Source organism: Argiope bruennichi, chromosome 9 (assembly GCF_947563725.1).
Source record: "Argiope bruennichi chromosome 9, qqArgBrue1.1, whole genome shotgun sequence".
In the NCBI taxonomy this organism is placed as follows: domain Eukaryota; kingdom Metazoa; phylum Arthropoda; class Arachnida; order Araneae; family Araneidae; genus Argiope; species Argiope bruennichi.
This window is the reverse complement of record NC_079159.1, coordinates 120,271,588-120,291,473: the sequence shown is the minus strand read 5'-3', so window position 1 is coordinate 120,291,473 and position 19,886 is coordinate 120,271,588. Positions and strand designations below refer to the sequence as shown.

At 31.8% G+C, this 19,886-nt stretch overlaps 1 protein-coding gene across 6 annotated transcripts in view; it reads right to left on the bottom strand.

The window, feature by feature from the left end:
• LOC129984522 (cadherin-86C-like) overlaps positions 1–19,886 on the bottom strand; it is an 88,302-nt gene that overhangs the window by 36,579 nt on the left and 31,837 nt on the right. For 4 of the 6 annotated variants that reach the window (XM_056094415.1, XM_056094420.1, XM_056094416.1 and 1 more), the window contains exons 2-10: positions 12,833–12,948; positions 11,276–11,344; positions 8,408–8,553; positions 7,916–7,960; positions 7,675–7,767; positions 6,365–6,577; positions 4,622–4,762; positions 2,552–2,630; positions 77–198 (exon numbers count right to left, since the gene is read on the bottom strand). In XM_056094415.1, the coding sequence (XP_055950390.1) occupies positions 77–198; positions 2,552–2,630; positions 4,622–4,762; positions 6,365–6,577; positions 7,675–7,767; positions 7,916–7,960; positions 8,408–8,553; positions 11,276–11,344; positions 12,833–12,884 (960 nt within the window). In that variant the 5' untranslated portion in view covers positions 12,885–12,948. Of the gene's footprint in view, positions 1–76; positions 199–2,551; positions 2,631–4,621; positions 4,763–6,364; positions 6,578–7,674; positions 7,768–7,915; positions 7,961–8,407; positions 8,554–11,275; positions 11,345–12,832; positions 12,952–19,886 lie in introns of all 6 variants that reach the window. The other 2 variants (XM_056094417.1, XM_056094418.1) reach the window with 1 other exon arrangement.

Sequence of the window (19,886 nt, the reverse complement as noted above, 5' to 3'; positions counted from 1 at the left end):
ACACTTTGAATTTTCTTACTAAGCTTCGAAGATTAATATGTCATTTTGATCCATAATTTAAAAACAAGTTCCTCACCTGCATGGACAAAACGAAGGGCCCTGTCGTAGAGTAGGCCTCCCTGAAGAGTTCGGTTGAAGAAGCCAGAGTAATCATTCCAGTACGTGAGTTGATGTTGAAATATGTTACTCCTTGGGATTCTGTTGAACAAAGAGAGTCGTTTCACTTTTCAAAAAAACTAAGCATGGATGATGCATCAATCATCCAAAAAATAATGAATGATTTCATGAATCATTTTTTTTTATTCATGAGGGTTGAAAGCATGATTCAAAACATCTGTGTGGTTGGCATTTAGTATTCATAACACTGGTACTTTGAGAAACCTCTGAATCAATTTTTTAGGATTTTAATGGTAATCTGGTATTTTCAGGCAGTAACCAGAAAAAAAAATATTATTACGTATGCTCTTCTGAATCAAAAATATAGTGTAGTGTATATATACTTCTTTTTTTCTTTCACCACAGAAAATCCCAGAATTTAGAATCTCTATGATTCTACGTCATTGGAATAGATATATGTAGAAAGATTTATTAAGAGGGGAAAAAAGTTAAAGTTTATATGCAGTGCACAAAATAACAATTATACACAATACAATAATGAAAAGAATAAGTGTTTGGTGGGGAATATGAGTTCAAGAATTATGATGAAGTTAATATTGCTAAGACAATGGCTTGGTTGAGGAAGGAGACAAAAATTACTCTGGACTTGGAAGGGGAAATCCGATCTTTTATGATTTTGCAGAAATCGCATAAGAGTTTTAGTTTTGGTTTTAGGCCTGTTCAGTAAAGATAGAAAGAACTGCTGAATTTGTTTAAATTCTTTCTCAGAGCGGGTATTTAAGCTAAATGTGGCACGGTTACTAAATACAAATTAAGATAAAGCAAGGGAACACATATAAAGATAATATATTTATGGTGATCACATAATAAAAAAGGCACACTTTCTGAATATAATAAAGTAAAAATATAATAATTATAATATATAAAAAAATAAAAAGGGTTACATTGTTCCCAACGTAAAGTGCTTCTTTTCTACCAAAAGTTGAATCAGAGAAACAAAAAGAAAGCAAAGGCTGGATGAGCTGGATTTGACTGTTTCCAAAAATGTCTATTTCATTTAGGTAAGAACTTTTCAGAATAAATTGACCTACCAGTTTAGAAATTAGAATAGCTACCAGTTAGAATAGCGAATAATCTTCTGGTATTCTTGAAGCAACTTAAAAGTGAAAATACTTATGCATTTACATATGAAGGTACTAAACTATAAACGCATAATATAAAATAATATCATATGAGTCTTCATTATACTGCTGTTTCTGGTGTTAAGTCTCAACAAATTCTGCAGATAGAATATATGGTTACATCAGGGGTTACTAAAATTAAATAATAAAGAGATAAAAAGTAACCTAATCACGAATTCCAAAAGTTGAGATGTAAAAATTTAAACCAACACCGAATTGTGAAGAAAAATGAAGTTAATTTAAAACATCCTATTGAGAATTGTTGCCTGATAATGACGACGAGGCTCAGCTATCACCTACCCCCTAGCTTTTCTCTTTTCTTCGACTCTGCATACAAATGCAAAGTGCTTGACTGAGGCGAGCAGATTTAACAGTCATCAATCCTACAGACAGCAGCTTTCCCATGGATGCCCACATGGATCCAAACCTTACTATCCATTTATTGAGGTCCAAATTCTTGCAGAAATATGATTTTCATATGCCTAATAAGTGCCCCGCAGTTTTATAGCACCGAAGCGAACTTACGATGTGTGTGTCTTTACATATAAATATAAAAATATATAAATGCATTAAACTAAATCAAACAATAGATTAAATTTCAAATATGATTATTTAAGAAAAATCATTTACAATAATTAATAATTTGTATTTACTATGGCTGGCTTAATTATTATTTATTTTGTGCTATATCTATTTTTAATAGATAAATAGATGGCATAGAAAAAAATGAATTTTTTAATTTAATTTTTCGATTTAATTAAATTGAATTTTGATTACAAGCCACTGGCGTCATCTAGTAATGAATTTCAGAAAAATTGATTTCAATATCCTATAATATCTATGAAAATGAATGATAAATTGGAGAAAAATAGAAAACAATTATTACATTTTAAAAAAATGTTATTTCTACAATGTAAATAGGTTTTTCAACTTTGTTTAATTTTTTTAATTGTTTATTTCATTTGTCATATACTTTAATTATTCCACTAAAATTTCGCTTCTTTGATATAGCTAATCTTCGTAGTATCCAATCGCTCTATATATAGATAAGTTTATCCTATTGTATCCCTTGTTTGGTGGTTAACTAATGAATTCAGCCAAAGGCAACCTTGTGGGAGAAAGTTTCCCTTCCAATGACTTAAAAGAAGATGAAGTAATTTTCCCATTTCTTGGCCAGATAAATATTTTAAGAGGAATAAATATTTTCAGAATAAATCTAATTCTGAATTTTGTCTATGATGGTTAAAGATTACCTGGGACAAAACTGTAAGTGATATTCCTTTGATTTCCAAAATCTCCATCTTCTGCATGAACTTGGAAAACACTACCACCCTGAAAAATACATCAAATGTCACTAAATATACAGGATGTTTAAAAAAAAGTGAAACAAGCATTTATTTCCTTCATTATTGCAATTAGAAATAATTTTCGGTTACAAAGTTCAATCAAGTAAGGTACCTAAAAGTATGAAAATATTTTGATTTCTATAGAGAGTATCGTAAAAAAAAAAAAATTACAAAAATTAATTTTTTCGTACGGATCCCATAGCGAAAAAGTGTATGCGAGTAAGATTGTTTATGCTTCTATCTGTAAAGCTTGACAAGATATTAAAAGACAAATTTATTGTTTAAAAATAAACTTATCTTTGCAAATATTATGAATAAAAAATAGAAACATGAACTTCGCGCGTGCATCGAGGAATATAAGAGAGATAAATATAAGAATGGAATAATTTTATTTATTGACACTTTTTTACTGTTAAAGCCGTATAAAAATTATTTATTGTTATTCTTCTCTGCAGGAACCAAAGTATTTTCATACAATTGCCCACCTTTTTAATGAAACTTTGTAATTGGAGATATATGCCTAAGTGCAAAATTGGTGCTTTTTCCATTTTTTTGGTATATCCTGTGCATGTCAAGCACTAATAAAAAATATCAAGATTAGAAATGCATATGAAAAATAATGAATTGTCTTGTTCTCCAGGGATCATAAAATTAAATGAATAATAGATATTTGCTTCAATGAGGCATCAGTAGTTATATTCTCCCTTTGGACATTTACAATGGAATAAGACAGGATGTATTATATAATAAAATCCATCCAAAAGCAGAATAGTTTAATATGCAAAGAAATATTAAATTTCACAAAATCAAGAATAAAGGAAAAAAAAGGGAACTTCACAAGAACGTAATAATAATTCAGAAACTTTAGAAAAAAACAGAGAAAGCTGTTACTACGCGTGATCAATCACAATAACAATGTTTGGTTTTTTTGTCACATACTTAGTATTTAATGAAAACTAACAGAAATGGTCGACCCAAAACTTTTCTCGTATATTCTCTAATAAAGATTTATTCCAAAGAACACTTTGCATCGCATTAATGTACAATAGTTATGAAACATTAACCTTTTACTGAATCTATCTCCCCACTCGTGAGGCGTAGGATTTCAGGTTCGAGACCCGATTCCACCGAAGAACGTCCTGTAAGGGGGGGTCTGTTGCACGCTAACTCTGTCAGGGCCAAACGTCATCCCGCTGGTGTGGTGTGATGTGGTGAGGGGGGTATCGCTCTCGTAATCTGACCGAGATTCAAAATTACGTGGTCCATCCCAAAATAGCCGTAGTGTTGTCGTAGAGTGCTTTAAAAAGGGACGTTAATATAACTAAACTAAACTCAATCTATCGTGTGATTCTTTGAATTTACAATCAATCTCTGACGTGCAGTTAAAAGTACCCAACAATTGAATTTTAGATATGTTCTTCCCAACCGATTGAAACATAAATTTGACTTACAACTATACTTATAGCCATAAATTCCCATACCAAATTTGATATATTTAAATTGTTGCGTTTTTGAGTTATCGCGTTTCTGGGCTTCTGAAAGTACTGGCGGACAGACAGTCAATTTGTTGGATTCGGCTTAAAATTTGAGAGGTGTCTACGTTATGGATGTTAAATCTGTGTACCGAATTTTAACTATTAAGCTCTCTTCGTTTTGTATTTATCATATTAATTTATTCGAATATTATAATATTCAAACAGCCAAGCAGACAGATTTCGTCTGATGGATTTGATAAAAATTTGCAAATTTAATGCAAAGATGGTAAACCAAATTTTATCCGCTAAGTTCAAAGCGTCTTTGACTTATCTATGTCACAGACAGACACAAATAATTCTAAAAATGTGTCTTTCGAATTCAGAGTCTAAAATGAAAGAGATTCGGCAAAATCTCGAGTTCAAATATTTTGACGATTGCAATACATTCTCTATACTTTATATGAGAAAGTAAAAAAATGAAAATGAAAGCAATCAAACTTACAAGAGGCAGGCTATCAGAGACCCTGACGACTGGTGGAAGAGACTGGAAGACTGGAGGCGTGTCTTGAGCATCCTTGACGGCCACCAGGATGGTCTGTACGGCAACGTTGCGAGTGTCAAACTCTTCCTCAGTCCAAGGATTCTGAAAAGGAAGTATATTTATTTTTAACTGCTTGCACTTCAGTATTGAAATTACTGTATATTCACATTCTTTAGAATGTCAGATACATAATTAAAGTTTCTCTATTCAGAATTCCCTGTAGTCCTCACAAAAACGTAAAATTTTAGGGATGGTTTAATAAAAGGGTCGGGAAAACATTCAATGAATAGCAACAGGACCAAAGGTGCCATGGTACATGTGCAAATGTTTTTCGATGTGGCACTATAGTTGTTGTAAACTTCCAAAAAAAATTTCTCTAAATGTATTTCTTTCTAATAATAGCTTTGCGTTTACGAAATCGCGTTAGGTTAATTAAATTCTTTTTTTAAAAAATCAAAACACTGATTCTGCACCATGAACATTTTGGATTCTGAATGGAATATCAACTGAATCAATCACTGAAGTCATTGAAAAACAAAGTCTGGTGAAATATGACGGCTGTCTATCTGTCCTGGAAAAATAAAGTAATTTTTCCTACAGATCTAAAGAATAGAAGATGAAGATCCAATAGAAGAAGATAATGTTTCAAGCCAGCACCAGTGTCCATCTTGTAGCAGAAACTTTGAATAAACAACTATACATTAAATACTTCAGTATCTTCTCTTATAATATTATATTATACATTCAAACATTCACTTGCTTTGCGATTGCTTCCACGCGGCTTTAGAATGACCTTTAACTCTTCCAGGCCGAATCAGATTCGCTTTGGAACATCCTTTTGATAGACAATGGGAATTTTCTTTAGACTATTTAGAGCATATTCTCAACTACCGAAAGAGGGGGAAAAGATTCACAAAAACCGCATTCGATCCCAGTCTGTGACAATTCTATTCCCTAAATGATGGTATGGTGTAAATTTTCTTCATTTATTCTGGATCCATTTATTTTCATAGACAGGTTTGGTTAAACGTTCAATCACTTTACAACGTTATTTGTTGTCCTCTGTTAAAGGACAAAGTTGATCTGGATTTGCAAGAACATCAATATCTTTCACGCACAATTTTAAAATAGGATTCATCACATACCATGTTGTATTACAAAAATTTTCGAAAAGGCATCCGTGGAAGAACATGTCATGAACCATCACATTTTTTCATGTGTGACTACACTGATGACAGATTTCGGTCCTTTTGGGGTTTGGAGTAATTTTAAACTGTTGATCTACAATGAGCAATCAAGAAAGAAAAAGACAAAGAAAAAGTTTAACATTTCCAGTCACACCTATCAGATATCGAAACCGTCATTTCGCATTTTTAGATGATAGTTATGATTGATGACCATCCAATGGATGATACTTTGTTGAAATCAAAGTTATAATAATAAAAATTATAAATGAATATATAATTGATTAATAAGGATCCCTGTGTTGGTTATATTTCAAAGAGCTTTTTTCCACTTAAAATTTTTGAATTCCCTTCATTAAGTCATCTATCATTTTACAATTTAATAATCGCAAGATAACTTAAAAAATACAAAATAGGATCACAATATAATTTAAAACTGGTGCCAAATGGTGGCGCATCTGGCACCAGTTAGCATAATTCTAATGAAAGCAGACTATGATTATCTAAAAAAAATTCGTACCAGAGCGTAGATCGTGAGAGTGTAGAGATTCTTCTTCTCGTAATCGAGTTTCTGAAGAAGAAAAATTTCCCCTTTGGTGGCTTCCTTGAGGGGGCTGATGAGGTATCGGATGGCAAAATTGTCCGATCCTTCCACTTCGAAGAGAACAGGGAGGCTGCTGCTGTTGCGCTTGCGCACCACCATGCTGCCAATCACCTCCTTTTCCTCGGTTAGCTGGAAAATGCAAAGGGTAAATTATGGGAAAACGCAATGGATAAATTATGCATTATTACTATATAAGTTTCACTTCAAAAATCGTTTTCGATTCATATTTAATCAATGAACAGATAAAATATAACCATCAATTCTTTTTTTAGTTGTGAGAGCAAATTGGAAAATAATCTTCATTTATTGATCAGTTACAGATACTCGCACGCAGAAAAACTTTTGCTGTGCTTTACAGCTCTGATATATTTCGATATACGCGCCATTCAATCTGAGGCACTTGCAACAAGCAGGTGGGTTGTATCGTAATCGTCGCAGTTTCCGATTCCTGTACCCAAAGCAAACCTAGAACATGTACCTTAAGTAATGTTAAGGTACATGTACCAAAACTACACTGGAATTTAGAATGCACCAAAGCTTCTTTAATATAAATCGATCCTGCAATTAAGAATGAATCCCATTTACTGGCAACTCCTTTATGCACAAAAATCACGTTGTTGCACTCTCTTCACATTTGACAGAATTCTCTCTCTCGGCGTAAAACTTCATTTGATATGGCAAATATGTAAGCTTCCAATTCCCGTCATTAGTCATTAATGGCTAATGAATACTTGTGTATAGCCTTGCAAGGACAAAGACGACGTTAATAGAGAGAAAAGGGAGAAATTGTCTTCCCCCTGTCGGTAACTACTTGCAAAATTAAGATGGTTTATCCAAGTTAAGATGATTACACTACAACCTGTGTCTCGAACTATATACTAAAATTTAAAACGAAATATAACCAGATTTTTTTTCTGTAATTAGTTCTTACTGCAATTAAATCTCAAGTCTCATAAGAAATAGACTCAAACATTGATAATCTTTTGATGATCAGTAAAAAAAAACTGAGAATATTTTTTTACAAATAACCTGGCGAATTTTTAACAATAATAAAATAAGTTAGAGTATCTAAATTTTAAAAAATTAAAAGGGTGAAGTATTTTAGTGAGCTAGTAACAATTATATGACTTCAATTAAAATTCATTATTATGAGTTATTTTGAGTTAAACCGCATTCACAAAATTCATAAAATCATTTATTCCAGATACTCTAAGTTTAAAACTTACTTCAGAAACGGATATCAGAGGCTCGTATTCTAGAAATGGCGATTTTATATTTGTAGCGTTTGTGATGATAATTGTGGATTCCACTTCAGTAGTCTGAAAAAGATAGGAAACTTTTAACAAGACAAAGTCGTGAATCAATTCAATCATCAAAAATAAAAGTTGAGTTGTTTATTTGAATTGAATTTTTTTTATTTGGATTTTCAAAAAGTATTTATAAAAAGATTAAAAAAAATTGCTTCACCTGAGTACCATCAGTGACATAAATAGTGAGTTTGTATTCCTTCTCCTGAAATTAAGGATGGAAATCAAAATATAGAAACACATTTGAAAAAAAACAATTTTTTTAAACACTTAAAAATACTAAGAAACGAAAATTTTATTTAAAAAATATTTTTTTACATTCCTTAACTTGTAATTTATTATCATAAATATTATAGAATCTTGAAATCAAACTTCTTTTAAATTTGCTACCAGATAGCAAAATGCTAATTCAACTAAATTTTGATTCCATATAACAGTTTCAGTATTGATATGATAATCAAATACCAAAGATATTAAAATATAGTAAAATCAAAGAGAAAACTCTAGGGAGAACTGACAGAAATTAATTACAAAATTCCATTTTTAAGGTCGTAAAGCAAATTAAATAAAAAAAATACGTAAAAATGCATTATTTTTCTTACAAATTAAAGTGGTAAGGGATTTTATAAGTGGAAAATAGAACCATGCTGACCGTGGGAGCAGCTTTGAGAAAGACATTCGCCCTGGTCTCTGTGACCGACTGGATTCCGAGCAGCTGATTTCCGACGTCCCCGCGAACGCCAAAAGTCAGGATGTCATTGTCAGGATCAGAGCCCCGCAGTCTGTAGATGAGAGAACCTGAATGACAGAGAAGAGTATTTATTACATTAGGAGTTTATTTGTATTAACATCCTGTTTTAAAGCAACACTAGCACTATATTAGGACGGACCTCGTCATTCTGAACCGCTGTCAGATGACGAAAACAATACCTCAGCTGGCACTCCCTCTCCAAACTTCCACACTACATCAGCGAAGGACGTTTCGTCCCAACGGATTTAACGTGCAACAGACCCGCTTACACGACGGTTTTTCAGTGAAAGCGGGTATCGAACCTGGAACCCTCTGGTTCAGAAGCCGAAGCCTTATCACCAGGCCACCGTGACCCACAGTTATTACATTAGGAGAATCCAAATGTCTGAGATTGTGTAATGTTGTCCCTCGAAATAGGCTAATCGTGCAATAATTCAGTTATAAGCATATTAATAGCAACATAAACGTTGCGTATAGAAATTTACTGATATTAACCCTTTCTAGGGCCGTGGGAAGTATGCTTTCCACCAAATTGATCAATCTTTGTATGAATTTATGTAGGTTGGCATAAGTTCTGACAAATTTTTTTAGAAAGACAGAAATTTAGAGGCTTTAGTTATTTATTTTACACAAAATGATGAATCTTGATTTGATACTTAATTATTAATTAACCAAATTAATTAATTAATCAAATTAAATTTATGTAATAAGCTAAATGAATCCCTTTTCTTATTTTAATTTCAAGCCTAAAAATATTTTAACATAAGATGACTAGAAAAAAATGGCCCTTTAAAGGGTCAACTAATTGCAATTTTTTATTATGTTTTTGAGAAAGAGGGGGGACGAGTGACCCAAGAACCAATATGTTGACCATACTGCGCCAGACTAAATAGTAAAAAATAATGTCAAGATATTAGCAAATACACAAATAAATCAAAACCGATGAGAAAATTTTTAGTCAAGAGTGAAAAATGCCGATATCAGAGGGTAAAAAACCAAATAATTTTTCAAATGCAAAGAGGTAAACATGTGGAATTTACCCAAGTAACGCAGATAGTCAAACTGAAGTATTTTTTTAAAAAATGCAAGGGTTGAGAAATACATTTCGAGCATTCTGCATTGATAGTATACTGATGATTGTTCTCCAACCAATAATTGAATGTTGAGAAAATCTTGTGAGTCAAGAGAGTATCAATCTTTCTGCTTCGTAAAAACGGCCAAGTCCATACAACAGGTTTGATAGTATGAAGTTTATTTTCCAAGTTCCACTGTTCTTGCTATTTAGAGTAAAACAATAATTTAATGTGCCGCTTTAAATGATTAATCTGGACAGAATCCATTTTGGAAGTTGTAGCTGATTTGGCGGTCTTCTCTGCCTGTTCGTTACCAGCTATTCCAACACGAGAGGGTATACAGCAAATATATATATATATTGTGTAGCCCCGAATAGTGAGTTTTTCTATAAAATTTTAAAAATCAGAGGATGAGTAGAATATAGCTGGCATGTTGTCAATAAGTAAGCCACACGAAGTCATAAATGAGAAAATGCTGTAGCCATCGGAAAAAGACCTACATGATATTCTACTGCATTAGTTACATGCATACGACTGCATTAGTTACATATATACTACTGCATTAGTTACAAGTATACGACTGCATTAGTTACAAGTATACGACTGCATTAGTTACAAGTATACGACTGCATTAGTTACAAGTATACGACTGCATTAGTTACAAGTATACGACTGCATTAGTTACATGTATACGACTGCATTAGTTACATGTTTTCAATTGTAGTCGAAAAAGAATATAAATCCATGGTCCATTGTTACTTATCTATTTATTTTTCAATTCCATTTTACTCATCCATGCGCTAAAAATCACTAAGTCATGCCAAATTTCTTCTGACATACGCAGCCATATATGACTGAAATCTCAAAGTTCAGCCATGAGGAATAATGCCGCTATAAGTATAGTTCTGCTTTCATGGGGGCACGTCTAATGCATACCATAATCTTTTTTTTTTCTTTTTCTGTTAGAAAAGAAGGGAAGGCTGATAGTTATTCCTTATCCCTAAACTAATCTCAGATTTTAGAATATGAAATAATTTTAATGTTCATTTAAAACGAAACGATATGTACCAAAAAATTGCTGTTTTGAGTCGAGAATGAGCGAAAAATGCATTTTTGTTTTATAACGATCTAATCTAATAAATCTGATAGATTTTTTTTATTTTTTTAAATAAAATAAGTTAACTCGCCTGGTTTCAAAATCATTGAATGTCTTTTTTACAATGTTGCCTCAATAAATAATTCAGACTCAACAATACATTCAATATCAGAAATTGCCTTCTTTTCTTTTACGCTGTGCTGCTCAGATGCCTGCTATCTAATCACCTCTGTATTTTGCTTTTATCGGAGATCTATCTCGTAAGTATGACACATCTGAATACGATACATTTGAAAATAAATAATACAAATACCATTTTGATTAGATATTAGACATGTTACTGCTACCAAAATTGAGTTGTTTCAAGCAATAATTCGCCATTTGGTTTAACATTGTTAAGATTTAAGATCCACGCTTCCAAGTTTAAAAATGATTTTTTTTTTTTTTTTGCATTTTAAAATGGAAAGACTACCTTTTATGGATAATCATCAAGTTTTTTTTTTTTTTTTTTTTTTTTTTTTTTGCGAAATGTATAGCATTTTAAAGACAGTGATTTTGAGCTTTTACACAAATATTATATTAAAATATTGATGCACTGACCTGGTTTTGTATCCATTGGAAGCTTTAAGATCCTCATGTTATGCGAAAGGTCTATAGTGGGGGCAACTCCTGAAATATTGTAAATGCATTATGATCACGAAAAAAAAACTAAATTATTTTAGTTTCAGTGAAAGTTTATTAAAAATTAGTACTTGTAGTATTATTTATTTATTTATTACTAATTGATATACCTGCTGTTGCTCGGATGAAAACATCTTTTTTATATTAATGAAAAGGTAATTATTTAATTGATTGTCACAAAACTTTCTCTAATAATTACGAGCAAAAATTTGAGGAATAATAAAGCAAATCTATATAATAAACAAAAGTTATAGCAGATAAAAAATAAAAGCAGACAATCGCCTTATTATTCTTTTTTGACTCTCAGATTACAAGCGAAGGAATAGGAATCCCTGGCGTCTATGAAAGTGTTTCAAAGATACCCAAAATTCCCTTTCCTGAGTCGGCACGCATCAATAAATCTCTATCAGAATCTCGTAATAAAACCACTAAAGGGATAAATTCTGTCTGTTTCGCCTTTATCAAACCAAGCATCTCTTTTTTTGTCTGTTGTGCCTCCCGTGGTAAAATAAATTAAAATTCATTCAAAACGTCTCCTTCCTTTGCTCACGTTAAGTGTCAAAATTATACTACATATAAATACACGGTGTCACAAAAAAGTAGAACAAGTTTTTATTTCCCTAAATATTGCATCTGGGCATATATTTCCATTTAAAAACTACATTAAATAAAGTGGGAAATTTTATGAAAACATTTTGGTTTCTGTAGAAAAAGATAATAAAAAAGCAACGGGTTTTCGTTATTTTTAATTGCCGTAATAAAAACTTCACTAGATTCTCCATCAACATCAATTTCCGCGAGATGGAAGAATGATCCTGTTTTAAAAAGTACAATTGAAAAACTTGATAAGTAGTTGTTGCAGATGATTCTGCAGTAAGCGATCTCAAATTAATTCAGGAATATGATAATATTCTTACAAACGATGAAAAGAAGAAACATTTTGTTTTACAGATCATTGCCGAATTCTATAAAAAATACCGAAAGGATAAAATCCTTAACACTTCCGCATTCCTTTGAAACGTACCTAAGATTTACTTTCCCAAATCGACAGGTGTCAGAGAAATCTATCAAAATCTCTTAGGGAAAGCCTTAAGAGAAAAATTTTGTTCTTTTTCCACGATGTAAACAGATGGATTTTATTTGTTCTTCCCTTTTACGAATCATAGTCTCCCTTGAAAGAAAATGAAGTTAATTCTCAATTTGCCATTTTTACAGTCACTCATCTCAAAATTATATATATATAAATTACTAAAAAAATTAATTAATAAAATTTTACTAGCTACTGAAATGATGTTTCCAAGTTTTTATCAACAAACTGGAAGAATATCTGCTCAGTACTTTGTATTTCTACATTGTACAAACAATTAATTCATTCATTAATAAAGATTAATTATCTACAGATACAGATAAATGGAAAAATATTAAATCCGCAATATTTAAGAGCCAAATCAAAAAGGGGGAGAAATCAATAAATACCTGCAGCTGTAGTGAATAACGCCATGAGCAGGAATGGGATGCTCTGGAACATATTCAAGCCTTCCACTTGGGCTTCTTCATTATTTCGGCTTTCTTTGATGTTCTCACCTCATCTGCTGCTGAAAAAATTTTACCTTGTAAAAATACTCATTTTCATCATGAAGATGTAACTGCTAAAAAAAATCAGAAGAACTAATATGACACTAAAAAATGATATGATGCGGTAACAAATAGCATTGTAACAAAACAAGGAAATGAAAACACAAGCGCTGTCACCTTGAATATTTTGTGACAATAATCCAAATGACAATGAAGCCTTCAGTTTATATAAAAGAAACTTACGTACATGGCAAATACAGTGGCACACGCAAAAACAATTGTTTACACTCACTGGGTTCCATGCCTAGTGAATAAGAGATTATGTGTTAAAAATAAGTAAAATTGATGTTACTAGCAGATATGCCATCTATATTTACACTCTTTCAACGTCTAGCATTTTGTTTTGTTTTTCAACTCAGATGGATTTTAAGGCCGAGACAGCCTGATTGGTAGGGCGCTGGATTCGCATCCCTCGGGTTGTAACTTCGAACCCAGCCGGTCGAAGACTACTGGGTGTACTGGATTAGAGATGATCGTTCTCTGATTCAGGTCTAAATTACGATCTGTGGATGAGAGAATAAAATGTATGAATGAAGTTCGGCCCGTGAAAAGAGCTGTGACACATGAGCAGCTAAAACGCCCTCTTAGCCCTAGATGGCGCTACTGAAACAACAGACGCTAAAATTCGGCTTAAAATCGCAGATTTTGTCAGCGGGCTTGTCTATGACAAGTGCCAGAATAAAAGGATTTGAAGGTTTTTTTTTTACTCTCATATTTAAATTGGCTTGTTCCATATTTCGAACTCCCACTCACTTTCTGATGCGCTAATGTTATGTAATTTCGTTCACTTGCGTGTTCTGTAAGACAATACTATTTAAATCTTTTCAGAGCAAAATAATCAGTTAATGGACTGAATGAATTAAATTGATTCTTTTAAAAACATTCTTTTTTCATAAAAAAAAAAACATTCGTTTTTTATATATTATCCGAAATAAACAACATTCGCGCTTGGATCTTTAATTTTATTAAAAGAAATATAGTTGTTTGACTCGGCTTCCTTGTTAATAAACGGATCTCTTAATCGCTGGCAGTGTGAAACAATTTATATGCCGCACTTAGTTACCACCATCATAAGGAAGTGATAAATGCTGTTATTTATAGCGGAATCGCTTCGACTTCCGTCAATAAAGCAAATGCATTTCGGTAATGGAAACTCCAGAAATCATTTTCTCTCCCGATTAAATAATCAAATCGGTGTTTGACTGGTACAGTTGGCGTTAGAATGTTACGGTGGAGATTCGACTCGCAATCAATGACCTAAGTATAGACTTCAGACCGTTCGTCGTTGCGCTGGGTTTCAATTACTTTAATGCAAAATTCTCGGTAAAGGAAGAAAATCTCGTCAGAATTTTGGTTGGAGATAACTTGTTATCATCCATATGGTTGGGTTGAGAGTAACTATTTCGAATGACATAAAACCATATTTAACCATTCGGTACCAAAAAAAAATGGTAAGTGCAAACGAAGTTTTAAATTATTAATAGAATTGCATTTAAAACATTTTGACAGACTTAAATAGAAAATAATTAACTAAAGTTAAAATCAACTAAATGGAAATATTTAATTATTTTAGCTGTATATTAATATTCCACAATATTCCAAATTTCACAGGAAAAATAAAAATAAAAAATTATTTTTTTTTCTTTCTCGTATACGTAATATAGAGAAAGTGCAGTTATCGTCAAAAAATTTGAACTCGAGATTTTGACGAATCTTCACATTTTAGACCTCCCTAAGTTCGAAAAACACATTTTTAGAAAATATCTGACTGTCTGTCTGTGACAAAAATAACTCAAAAACGCTTTATGCTTGACGGTTGAAGTTTGGCAAACTATCTTTACTCCACATTGGCCTATTCCTATCAAATTTTGTGTAAAATCTGTTTACAGGAAGTCCGGCTGCTCAAATAATTACAAAATAAAGAGAGCAAGATAGATAAAATTCGGTATACAGATTTAACATCCAATGTATAGACACCTATCAAATTTTGTGCCAAAACCAAATTGGCGACGGGTTGATTGTCTGTCGGTGTCTACTTTCAGAAAATTGTAAATGCGATAGTTCAAAAACTCAATAAACTTAACCGACAACCAACTGAAATATATGAAATTTGGTATGGGTTTTGTGACTATATGTGCTGTTTTGTGTCGATTTTTTGTTTCAATCGGTGAATAAAAATGTGTTCAAAATATAAATTTGATGTTTGGATACTATTAATACAAGCTAAATCGATAATAATAATGCTAAATAATTCTTCTAATATAAATGCTAAATAATTCTTCAAGGATGACACGACAGATTCAGTAAAAATGCTAAATTCACCCAGAAGTTAATATTTCGTAACTACTGTATGCCAATACCATGCAAGGTGTTCTTCACAGGCATGACAAGTTTATTACAAAGTATGTGAGAAAAATTTTGGAAAAAAAAACCCAGTACCACTTGTTTTATTATCACCAACGTATCAATGTAAAAACAATGCGAAGTCTGGTGTCCAAACAAAGAAAATAGCGCGAAATGCTAAAAGCAATGAAAGAGAAATTGCGTTACAATAAATATCATACGAAAGAAAAATTTTGAATACAGTTTATTTAGAGTATTTAAATCAGTGCTTAATGGTTTTATGTTAGTGTTTTTGTTTATAAAATTAGTTTCCGCCTTTTAATATTATAATTAAAAAATTCTCTCCAGTCGTATGGAGACAGTCATTTTAACCATCCAGCGTACTAGGATTCTTTCTCTTCTTGAATTTTTAATCAAAATGACTCTCCTAAGTTCGAAGCATTTAAATCTCCTTCGGCAAATCTGAATCACTCTACTTGCGTCGCAACTTCCGGATTCATTACAGCCCGGGGCAACACCGGGGGTTCTGAAAATGGATGACAAACGACTGCGAAAGTCATCGGAGCGGAGTATGAAAATCACTTCCTCCTCTGACCAAGAGGGCGTCCACCTTTTGACCTACTGGACACACCCAAAGTAACCATCGATCGTCAGACCCCCTACGTGTCGGATATCCACCACCACGGAGAAGTGGGCCGGATGCGCGAGTTACACGATTCGAGTGACAGATTTCAAAAAAGGAGAACATTTTTCTCTCTAAATCTGCAATCTGATCACGGCTGGATTAGGATATACAGAAGTCTTTAGACAATGCAAATAACACTTTCCCCTTTTTTACCTCCCAGCTTCCAAAACCAAATATAATGATTAATATGTGCGTAAGTAGTATAGCAACAAACATTATAATCAGCTACATTAGCAAAACATTTAACTTCACGTCACTTTCAAATAGCCAATTCGAATTTCAATATCTTAGTATGTCCAAAAAAATGCCTTAAAAAATTACAGTTTTTCTTTATAGTCTAAAACACTTCGATAAAACGTGTTCCAGAGAAGTCATGAATCAATCTGTTAGCTAAAGGCGAAAAAAAATAGGGAGGGGGGAGGGGCAATTACTCTGATTTGCGAGCAATTTTGAAAATATAAAGGATCAGTAAGAGTGATACTCCTTTGGATTACATATTCTGACACAGAAAGCAACAAATCAACGTTGATTTATCGATGTGATTCCCTAAGAGGGTAGATATCAGTCTTTTCTATGTAAACAACATCTTTCAGATAACACTAGAACCAAAAGTCACAAGGAGTAAAATCCAGGAAATATGGTGACTATCTACAAGGAGATGCGCGATCTCCAATTGAGATTAATTGGAGTCGATAAATCGAGCACTTTATATTTGGAAACCCGGAATAATTTTTCAGAAATGTGTAAAAAGAAAATATATAAATACGCACTATTTATAAGCGAACAATTAAAGAATGATTGTCTATAAATAACAATAAATCGATTTTTAATAATATTTTTGAGAAATTATATCTAAACTTGAAATGACTGTTTATCTATTTTTTTTTCCTTGATATAAAAATATAGGTTGATTTCACCTAATTCGATTATTGTTATCAGTCGTTTAATATTATCAAAACCCTCTATTCCCGAAGTGATCCAATTAAGTTGCAGCTGCTGTAAATTGAAATTAAATTTAATAAAAGCATTCAAAAATTCTGAAATTTTATTTTATTTAATTAAAATTTATTACATTTTCTTTACCAAATTTTATAAATAGTTTGATTATAAGATTTTATGAAGATTTTGAAATTTCCTATGGGCTGCTTAATTTTTTTTTAAGTATAAAGGTCAACTTTTAAACTCATAAATGATCGATGCTTTCTTTTATTTGAACTAATATTGATCTGACGCAGGATTTGTTGTTGTTGTGCGAACTAACTCGTAATAACTCGATATTGTTATTGGTGGACAAAAACTAGAGCTAAACTTTTTTTTTCTCACTTGCATCGAATTTCCATAGTCGAAATAATATATAAATCAATGTTGATTTTAGGTAAAGAGATATTTCTACGATCGAGCTCCGAACACTTGACGCTATATCAGGATCTTCCAATTCAGTCCGTTTTCCATATCAATTCTTTCCTTTGATGTAGTGGAAGATTTTCATCTAAGCTGTAACAGTTGTGTTGACGTCATCCCGCGTTGACCAAGTTTTCTCGAAACAGGAACCGATCTCCTTTCAATAAAGGAAAAAAAGAAAAGAGAAGAAAGCAGGTAACAAGAATTGATTTTCTCCACAAACCCAGTAAACGACTTTCTTTGTGGACGCCTCGAAGAGTTCTTTAACTCCATAAAAGGTGCAAGTGTGTCGGCCGAGACACGCGAGCCGCTTGCCGAGACTTCGATCAAATTGCAACACGAAAGCGTAACAATTAACACACTTTTCTTTCTATAGACTCGCATATCTCTGGAATAGACCAGACGCCAGAACAACACACCGAATGACTCGTTATAATAAAACATTAATGAAAGGAAGAAGTTTTTAAATGCATCAATATCCATATTGGTGTTGAAGAAATAAAAAATCTAGCAAAGATATTTTTTTTATTATTATTATTTTATTCTCGATGTATAAACCCCTTGTGTGGCTACAAGTATACCAAAAGGCTTACACAAACGTAAGTCAGTACAAAATGGATAGTGGAAGAAATTTCAAATATGAAAGACGCAGGTACAAATGCAAAGAAAAATGGGGGAAACAAGAAAATACACAAATTGTTAAAAGTTATTTTTTAATATAAAATAATCTTTTTTTATCATTTAAATGTAGTTAGTGTAAATACTTATTATCTCATTGGTTTAAATTTTTTAAATTATATAAATTTATGTATGAAAATGTAATATTTATGAATTAAGGTATATACGCATGTATTTAACTGAGACTTGTGCGATGACAGCAAAAATGTAAAATGTAAACTTTTTTGATTCATGTTTATTCAAAATTTTAAATTAATTTTTACAAAGCTCTCAAAAATATTTTATTTCGTTTTTAGTTTTATGAAGTAAATGAAAGACAGCTGTGTATTTTATTAATCTCAATTAAAATTATTCCTTATCACTCTGTTCCTTAATTATTAACCACTGCCTAACCTAGAGACGCTTCTACTCTGAAAATTTAAGGGATATTGATGAAATTATTTCATTCTTTCTTTCATAGAAACAATATCAGAAAAATAAATCAGTGAGTTTTATTATAAATGTATGTACAAATTTTTATTCTTTCGTAATGTGGGATTCTTTAACACAGTTTCAATAAGCAAGCAAAAAATCTCACTTATAAAAGTATTGAATTAAAACTTTGTTTTAATTAAGATTTGAATCTTCATATTTGAACCTCTTAGATTTTTGTAAATGACATTGGGCTGTCAATGGTATTTTAAACGATTAAAACCATTTATTATATGTATTCACATCTGAACCTTGCGTGCTTATGTTAATTTGACCTTATGTTTAATTTAATAAACTTTTTATTCATTCTACATGCTTCGACTTCTAATTATATCACCATACACTGGACTCTGCAAATTAAAAGTTTGTTGACAAATACATCCGTCCTCTATAAAGCATAATCTTAGTTTTCTTAAGGCACATTAAAATTGCAATAAATGTCCTTTTGTTAAAACTGTACACCTTCAGTACCGCGCGCGCGCGTCTGTGTATGTGAGTGTGCATGTGCGTGCGTGTGCTACAGGCCAGGTCTTTTTACCTAGAGCTATCAAGCTTGATACATACATATTTTGGAGGATAGAAATGTGTACTTCGTACCAAATATTTTTAAATTTTAATTCATTAAAAATTAAGCGAAATTTTTCCAATTTCTTCTATAATTTCCAAAAATGTAATAACATGAACAAGATTTTACTGTCATCGTAAATTTATAAAATTGTCTTTTTGATTATATTAATTTAACAGTCAAGCGAATTTCCCCTGAATTTTGACAATTTAAAAAATATATATTTTTGCTTAATTTCTAGCAATAGATTATATACAAACTTTTTTACTGTTTTAATAATAATTCATAATATAATGAATAATTCATAAGACCAAAAAAGCAAAGTTGTAATAAAATTTATCGAAACAAGTTGTAATAAAGCGAAAGATGGAGAATACACAAAATGGACATTTTTGTTTGTAATAGAGAATGGTGCTCTGGACAGGTCTGCTTTAGTAAAGAGAGTTAGACCAGAGTATATAAGACAATTAAAATAACACGGCTTTAATATCAGGCAATTTCACAAATTCATGAACATGAAGATATATCAAAAGGATTTAAACGAAATTAAATATAGCCAATATTTTTGGCGAATCAAAGATCAGCAAACTAGTTTCTAATAAAATTAAAACAGCAAAAATTTTGCTATTCTAATTACTTTTGTAAACGAAATATATCTACGAAAAAAGAAAAAAAAAAGCATTATAAAAAACACCTCGCCGCTTCACTGATAAATCTATATTTTGCTAGCAGGTTTGCTATGTTGCATTGAA